The sequence below is a fragment of the Phyllostomus discolor genome, chromosome 6, assembly GCF_004126475.2.
Source record: "Phyllostomus discolor isolate MPI-MPIP mPhyDis1 chromosome 6, mPhyDis1.pri.v3, whole genome shotgun sequence".
NCBI classification, from domain to species: Eukaryota; Metazoa; Chordata; class Mammalia; order Chiroptera; family Phyllostomidae; genus Phyllostomus; species Phyllostomus discolor.
Genome location: NC_040908.2, coordinates 14,259,479 through 14,267,898, shown reverse-complemented (window position 1 = coordinate 14,267,898; position 8,420 = coordinate 14,259,479). Strand labels below are relative to the sequence as shown.

The 8,420-nt window shown below is 50.5% G+C and overlaps 1 protein-coding gene across 2 annotated transcripts; it reads right to left on the bottom strand.

Moving 5' to 3' along the window:
* CENPA (centromere protein A) lies at positions 1-7,066 on the bottom strand. Of its 2 annotated transcripts, none has more exons than XM_036027746.1 (5): positions 6,764-7,066; positions 1,622-1,728; positions 1,155-1,232; positions 681-851; positions 1-354 (listed from the first exon to the last, which is right to left on the bottom strand). In XM_036027746.1, the coding sequence occupies exons 1-4, from the start codon at positions 6,876-6,878 to the stop codon at positions 717-719; spliced, it is 435 nt and encodes a 144-aa protein (XP_035883639.1). In that variant the 5' UTR covers positions 6,879-7,066; the 3' UTR covers positions 1-354; positions 681-716. The 2 variants fall into 2 exon arrangements, with proteins under 2 accessions (XP_035883639.1, XP_035883638.1); XM_036027745.1 differs by having other exon boundaries at positions 1-356; positions 707-851; positions 6,764-7,065.
* Between the last annotated feature and the right edge of the window lie 1,354 nt (positions 7,067-8,420).

Here is an 8,420-nt window from a genome sequence, read left to right as displayed (position 1 = left end):
CCCTTCCGTGTTAAACACAAGTAAATATACGTATGGTAAAAGCTTTAAATGGTCCAGGAAGATCTCAGACAGCACGCAGATATCAGCAAATCTGATGTCTCCAAAATCACGAAGCAGCCATACGAATAATTTACAAACTGCAGTCAACCTCGGAGCCCCTCTGTCTGGAAGCAGCCCCCAGGCCCCCGGGACCACGCTGACTTTCTCATCCGCGTCCTCAGCTGCAGAGGGAAGCCCGGCAGCCCACTCCTTTTTAAAAGAACCAGTTACAAAAGCAACATGCGCACTCGACTCAGAAACACCAAGTCCAGCCAGCACCTCGGACTCCCAGCTGGAGTCCCTGGTATCTTCCCTGAAATGAAGGGATCACCTCTACTAACAAGGCATTTTCAAAAGTAAGAAAACCTTCTCTTAATCAAAATGAGGTTGCCTGGTGCTCGTAAAATGGAGAGGCTTAACTCGGACGGACATTCGGGTCGTTTGGTCATTACTTTAGGGTGTGAGCCACAGCGTCCCAAATATTCAAGGTAAAACCAGGTCAGACTTCTCGAGAACAAAGGGAAGGCAAGTCGGCAAGGGACTAAGGATGGAGAAGAGACGAATGTGTCTTCGGAGAAACTCGCCCCTCCCCACTGACGAGGAGCCCAGTGCTCCCCCTCCCACCCCAGCCCCCCTTGGCCTGGCGAGCCGGACACACGGACCCGGGCAGGGGCAGCTCAGCCGAGCCCCTCCTCGATGCCTCGGATCCTCCTGGCCAGCTGCACGTCCTTCGGGAAGAGGGTGACGCGGCCGGCGTGGAGGGAGAGGAGGTAGGCGTCCTCAAAGAGATGCACCAGAAAGGCTTCTGCTGCCTGCGGACGGAGACAGAAGCGGACTGATGTAGGCAAGGGTGCACGCGGGGCCACTTTCCCCCGGGGGCCTGCTGAACCTAGTCTCCGAGGGCTCCAAGGACCGAAGGAAAGACTGTCCCTGAACGAGACCGAACTGCCTGGGTTTCTGCTACCACCAGACCAGGCCCAGCCTCCAGACCCTGGGTGTTCTTGGGGCTCTTTTCAAGGAGGCTTGAGTCAGCGGGAAGCACCCCACCGCCAGCCCTGTGCAGTTCCAGGACACCCCACACTTGCCCCGCCCCCATTGCACTGTGGCCCCCTTACCTCCTGTAGGGCCAGCAGGGCGTGAGCTTGCCAACTGAAGTCCACACCACGAGTGAATTTAACACATATTTCTCTTGCCTGTGAAGGAGTAGAGATGGGAGGCAAAGGAGAGCGGGGGTGGGGGGTGGGGAGCAGAGTAAAAGAAGAGAGACTCTGGGGGAGATAAGACTCTCCAGTGAGCCTCCCGGGGAGGGGAGGGGGTCTCCCACGGCAGGGCAGGGATGAGAGGGTTTTATTTACATACTCAAAGGACACCCTTTCGAAGGTGGTGGCTGTTGGAGATTAATTCCATAAAGAATTGGAAGGACCCTTGGTGGGCCCTGTCTTTTAGAAAATAAGGAGTCCCCTATCAAGTAAGAGAAGAAGTCCCTTGGCCATTCAGGCAAGAGACAATAGGGTCCCCAATATCTTGGACATTTAAAGAAAGGACGCAGCCTAGGGGTAGGCGGGCAGCCCCCGGAGCTCACCAGGCGGCAGAAGGGGGCCTTCCTTAACAAAAGGTGTGTGCTCTTCTGAAGATTTTTGATCTCCCTCAGAACCAGATGTCTCCGGTACCGACGACGGAAGGAAGGGCCTGAGCAAAAAGAGTCGGGTCATGCAGGTGAGGTGTGGTGCGGGGGTGGGGGGCGGTAGCTTGGTGGCCCCACAGTATGGTCCACAACAGTGGGGTTCTGTCTGTTTTATCCACTGCGGCCAACTTCAGCGACCGGGGAACAGCAGAGAGGTGCTAAGTAAATACCTGTTAAATGACCGGATGATCCTTGGAGGGTCTTACCGACCCTCGATAGCGACCCCTTGAGGGTTTGAGGGTATTATCTTAAACGCCTTTCCTGACTGCCAAGCCCTTGCAGCCGATGGGTCACCTCCCGCGGCTGGGCTCCACAGTGCTTGGGACACCGCTTCCAGCTTTCCCGCCTCGACTGGAAACCCAGTTACTTTGTTTTCAGGTCTTTATTTTACTTTATTTTTTGGAGCTGGAAGGAATCTCAGAGAGTGTCTCGTACAGTTCCCTCGTCTTGGTTACCCTCAGGCCTGAAGAGGGGAGACATTGGCCGGAGCTCATGAGCAGCCACGGTGGGAACCTCGGAAGTGGCTTAACTCAGCACCAATGCCGGGCCACTGGGCTCGATGTCTAGTTCCAACAATAAAAAAAAAAAAAATCTTAAAAACCTTCCCAAAAGCAGAAATAAAAAAAATCCAACTCTCCGACTAGAAATTAAACATACAGGAGCATAAAAATTTATCTAACTCTTGTGCTAAAGAGGAAACATAATTGAAATGAGCGTATTTAGAACTGACTAAAAATAAAATTTTACATCTCAAAACTTATGAGAGAGCCCTGGCTGGCGCAGCTTCAGTGGATTGAGCGCGGGCTGCGAACCAAAGCATCGCAGGTTCCATTCCCAGACAGGGCACATGCCTGGGTTGCAGGCCACCACCCCCAGCAACTGCACATTGATGTTTCTCTCTCTCTTTCTCCCTCCCTTCCCTCTCTAAAAATAAATAAATAAAATCTTAAAAAAAAAACTTATGAGATAGAGCCAAATAGTACTAGAAGAAAGTGTGTACCCTCGAGATCTGTTAGAAAACAAGAACATTAAAAGATATCTGACCTAAGTGGTCAACCCAAGTACTAGGAAGAGAATTAGTAAAACAAGCCGAAAGAGCCCTGACCAGTGGGGTTCAGCTGGTTGGGCATCATTCTGCAAAGGGAAAGGTCGCTGGTTTGAGTCCGGTCAGGGCACATGCCTAAATTGCTGGTTCGGTCCCTGGTCGTTGAGGGTGCGTTGGAGAGGCACTTGATCAGTATTTCTCTCCCTCCCTTTCGCTTTAAAATAAATACATAAAATCTTAAAAAAAAAAAAAAAAAAAAAAGAGCCCTGGCAGGGTGGCTCAGTTGGAGCATCATCCTGTACACCTAAAGGCTGCAGGTTCGATTTCCAGTCAGTGCACATACCTAGGTTGTGGGTTCGATCCCGGGTCAGGGTGCATATGGGAGGAAACTGATCAATGCTTCTCACATCATTCATTCTCTCTCTCTCTCTCTTCCCCTCTTTCTAAAATCACTAAACATATCCTTGGGTGAAAAGGAGAAAAAAAATTTTTAAATAAGCCAAAAGAAGGTAGAGCCAAAGAAACATTCAATAAAATGAATTAATGAAAAAAAGAGTAAACCAGAACACAGTAGAGCTGATCCACAAATTAAATCAAGGACCAATAGAAATAAATGAACCTCTGATAAGTTGAATAAAGAATAAAAACAGAAAAAAAAACCCCACAAAAACATTTGGAAGGGGAAAATGAGCTTCAGAAATGTTACTCAAGGTTCAGCCAAGAACAGAGAATCCACACCAAGTAGTTCAATAGAAGGGATTTAACCCAGTGACCTCATCGCAAAGGGTCAGAGGGGCTGCAAGAGCAAATGGGGCCGGTGGGGCAATGCAGAGATGCCCCTGCCGAACAGCTGGTGGTGCGGACTTTCTCCCTGGATCGGGCAACATGGGCCAGAAAAGCAGGGCTGTGTCTAGGGCACTGGTGACATTCAGGAGAAGGAGGGAGGCACATACCCAGGAGCCCAGCAACTGGCACCGGCCTCCCTCCTCATCACCAGTCAGCAACCCGGGCCGGCCCTGGAGACACCTCTAATACACAGGCAGCAGTCACAGAGCAGGACAAAAGGTCACATTTCAGAAGGCCAACGCCATGAAACGAGAGAACGAAAACTCAACAAACGAGAGGAATCTGAGTCCGCAGAGAGAAGGGATAGAAACTTGGGGAGAAATGTACATCAGAACCTCGGGGTGGGGGGAAAGGGGAGATAGGAAGCCACAAGCCAAGAACAAGTGGTTAGGGAAAGCATCCAAAGAGACAGCTCATGGGAAAGGATGGGATTAGACATTCAGTAGTTGGGTCTGGAGTGCCAGCATGTGCTGGGGTGATGGGAAGCCATGGAAGAGTTTTAAGCAGGGCAGAGGGTGATCCGCTTACATTGTGAAGACCATTCCAGCTGTTGTGTAAGGAAAGGGGCAAGAGTGGAAGGGGGGTAGTGGCTGGGCTAGGATGCTGGTGGCTTGGACCAGGCTGGGGGTAAAAAGTGAGGTGGTTAAGGATACAATGTGGAAGCAGAATTGCCTGGACCTACGTTTGGATTGGACATGGGGGTGACAGAAAAGGGCTTCTCCCAGGTTTCTGGCTGGAATACCTGGGTGGGTAGTTGTGCCATTTACTTAAGTGGGGAAAGGTGGGGATGAAGAGGCTGAGGGCAGTCATCAGAAGTTCAGCTTTTTCAGTACGTTTAGTCTGATGCACCCAGGAGCTCTTGGGAAGGCAGCCAGTTGGCTGTAGGCATCTGGGCTGGAAACAGCCATGTGCGAGCTGTCGATGTGTGAGTGGTACCGCAGTCATGGGAACGGGGGAGACCACCTGAGGAAGGGGAAGAAGGGGAAGAACACCATGGATGACCAGCATCCAGTCACCAAAGAGAGGCAGCCCGGCAGCAAGAAACGCCGAGCGGGAACTGTGGAGTGTGTGGTGTCACGGAAGCCGAGGGGACAGTGTTCCAGGGACACAGTGGTGCACTGTGTCAAATGCTTCTGAGAGGCAAAGTGAGAAAAAAAGCACAAACATGTCTATTGGGTTTGGCAACACAAAAGCAGCTGCTGACTTTGGCAAGAGGAGTTCAAGTGCACTAGAGGTAGGGGTAGTCGGACTGAAACTGGATGAAGGATGACGGAGAAGGCGGGCAACAGACAGTGTGTGCAGACTGAAGTCTGTGTTAAACAGGGCAGCGCTGCAGGGCCACAGAGAGAAGCGGAGAGTATGAGGGAGACGGATTAGGGGGACAAGGACCCGCCCCTGCCCTTTGTCTTTACATCAGAAAGGGCGGAGCCCGTTTGCAGAATGCAACTGTGAGGACTGTGAATTTAATTCTGTGTGCAGGTGAAGAGGATCACACAAGCTCCTGGGAATGTGGGAGAAGAATATGACCAAGGGCCCAGTGGGAGGAGGAGTGGCTTTGGATAGGAAGGAGGGCGCCTAGGTTCCCTGTGTGAGAAGATAAGGGGAGTCCAGTCTGGAGGCTTCCATCTCCTCAGTGAGGTTTGAGGCAAGCTTGTCGCCAGCTGAGAGCGGGATGGGGGTCTACAGTCGTAAGGGTTTCGAAGAGGCAGAACAAGGCATCAACTAGTCACCGGAGAATGGAAAAGCAAGACTGCTAATAGCGTTCAGTGTCTGTCTGAGATAAAACATTTAATTTAACTAGGAGTAGAGAGATGCTTCTATACAGGAAGGCAACAGCAAACATCATCCTAAAGATATTTCTGTTAGAATTACAAATGAGACAAAGATGGCCAAAATGCTGCTCTTACTTTAATACCAGTCTCAGGGCCTCACTAATACAATACAATAAGAAATAAAATGGCCCTGGCTGGTGTAGCTCAGTGGACTGAGCACAGGCTGTGAACCAAAGGGTTGCTGGTTCGATTCCCAGTCAGGGCATGTGCCTGGGTTGCAGGCTAGGTCCCCAGTGGGGGCCATGTGAGAGGCAACCACACATTGATGTTTCTCTCCCTCTCTTTCTCCTTCCCTTTCTCTCTCTCGAAAAATAAAGAAAATATTTTTAAAAAGAAATAAAATGCATACAAACGAAAAAGATTTAAAAGTCGTTATCTGCAGACAATATAATAGCCAACTTAACTTCAATAAAGTGACTAAAAGATTATTAGGATTAACAAGAGAATTCAGCAAGTGGGCTGGATGCAAAGGTTATTGAGATTTAGGAAAAAAAAAAAAAAAACCCTCCCATTCACAAGGGCAACATCTATGAACAATCTAAAACATGCTTTTCCCCACGTAGCAGAAGGCAAGCAGCCCACACAGTGCGGCGTCTGGTCCCCAGCCTGCAGCAGAGGTACCGAGGCCTGCAGGCAGGCGCTCCCGTCTGGGCGCACACCTCCCGAAGGGAGCAAGGTGAGAGCTCTCTGCCGGGGTTAAGAGCCCAGGTTAAGGCTCAACACAGCCCCTTACGGAAGGAAGAACAAACAAAACGAACCTAGAAGGCAGGGCATCTAACAGTAGAACTGTTGTTTGAAATAATCACAAAAAGCAGCCAGGAATTTCGCAATTTAAACCCCCCCCCCCCACAAACACCGACTTGTAGAAAGCCTGTGCCCGCCAGGACAAGCTGTGCGACCTTCTTCACATCACCTGGCCTGTCAGCACCTAAGAGTTCTCATCTGTAAAATGGTCACAATATAAAGCGGAGGTAACTTTCGTGGAGAGTTTAGCACAATGCCTAGTTAGGGGTGTGCACTCAATAAACGCGAGTAGTACCAAGAATTAGCATTAGGAGCCGGGTAATCTGGGCCAGACCTCTCTCCTCCTCGGAACTACCTTCCCCAGTCCCTTGCACGGCGTTGGAACTTGGGACCAGCCGCGAGCGGATGCTGGAGGGCCTGCGGACCAGGATCCGGGAGATCGGGCTCCTCCAGGCTCAGTAAGGAGCCTCGGTTTTCTCATCTGTGAAATGGGCACCCGCACTCGGCCGCATCCAGCTCACAGACAGGCTGCTGGGGGGCCGGCTCGGAGAGACAGGGGCGGAGGTCGGTTACCTCTGGAAGGGGGCGGACGTGGGGTGGCGGGGGTCGGACGTGGGGTGGCGGGGGTCGGGCTAGCGGTGCGTCTCCTTGGTGTTTCGGTCTTGCGCTTCCGGCGGCGCGGGCCCATGGCTGACGCAGAGGGTCTCGGCCCCGCGGTTCCTTCCCCGCCTTCTGGGTTCGGGGGTCAAGGCTGGTGTCCAGGTCAGGTCTAGGGGCGCCCCGACCACGTGCGCCCGCAGAATAGTGCACCAGCGGCACTGTCTGGGGTTCAAACGGCCCGCTCCGCAGAGTTGGGCTGGCGTTTTTTAAAACCCGAATCCTGCGACTCCCAGTGGCTGCGAGGGAGACCAATGAGAGCACAGGAGGAGAGGCTAACGGCGGCGGTGATAGGGAGAAGAAGAGGAGATCTGGCAGATGGACGGTGCAATTAGCCAATCGACTCTTGGAGAAGTGAAAGGATGGGGGAATTTCTCCCGCCCTCTACTTGTTCGAGGTGCCCGGGAGACTTAATTCCTCGGGTGCCCTCTGGTGGGGAAAGAGCAGCTCAATTCTGGAGATGCAGATGTGATTGTAGAGCGCTTTTCTCTAGACAAATCACTTTGCTCAAATATATTGTGTTTTGCCCTATCGACCCAGTGATGGCATTTAAAGATGAGGAGACAGGCCAACAGAGAATGTGACAACCCCTTGTCGCGCCTGTGACACTGCTGGGAACACCTTGCGAATAAGACTCAGATGCCGGTTTAACTGCATGTACGTTATTGATGATTAGAGTCCTGGCACAGCCAGGATTGGGGCTCTGTGGATGGGGTCAAACCATCCAGGCCTCAGCAGGGTCACACTCTCCAGCATTACAATAGAATTAATAGGATCGTCCCATGGAAATGTCGCCCTCCCTTCCTGTTGCGGATAATCGGCATTCAGGTCAAATGTACAACTGGGTAGTGAGCATAAAGGGGATTTTACTTTCTAGGCTGTGCTTTCTTGCATTATCTAAATGTTCTACAGTTAACATGTACTATAATCAGGAAAAACGTCGTTACAAAATTAGCGATTTTGCGGAACCCCTGGGGTTCACTGCAAGCACAGTGGAAAACGATTGCTCAAAAAATTAAACATAGAATTAGCATATGATCCAGCAATTCTACTTCTGGGTATATACTCAAAAGAACTCAAAGCAGGGACTCGAACAGTTATCTGCACGCTAATATTTACAGCAGTGTTATTCATAATGGCTGGAAAAGTCCAAGTGGATGAGTACATAAACAAGTCGTCGTATATACAATACAATGGACTACTATTCAGCCTTAAGAAGATAGTAAATTCTGGCACATGTTACAAGGTGGATGAACCTTGAAAGCATTCTGTTAAACAAAATAAACCAGACACAAAAGAACAAATATTGTGTGATTCCACTTGTATGCGGTGCCTACAACAAATTCATAGAAAGTAGGGTGGTGGTTGCCAGGGAGGGAGGGGTACGGGGGTGGGGGGAAAGGAATGGGGAGTTAGTATTTAACGGAGACAGAGTTTCAGTTCAGGAAGATGAAAACATTCTGGAGGTGGATGGTGACAGTCGTGAACAATGTAAACATTATTTAATGCCACTGAATACACTTAATAATGGTCAAAATAGTAAGTTTTATGTTGTGTATATTTCACAACTAGA

Bases quoted from the DNA above. Each gene is read 5' to 3' on its own strand.
- CENPA (XM_036027746.1), bottom strand. From the start codon at position 6,878: ATGGGCCCGCGCCGCCGGAAGCGCAAGACCGAAACACCAAGGAGACGC. The intron at 1,729-6,763 runs GTAACCGACCTC...CTTTTTGCTCAG, and splicing joins ACGTCCGCCCCCTTCCAGAG to GCCCTTCCTTCCGTCGTCGG. The intron at 852-1,154 runs GTAAGGGGGCCA...CTCCGTCCGCAG, and splicing joins CCCTGCTGGCCCTACAGGAG to GCAGCAGAAGCCTTTCTGGT.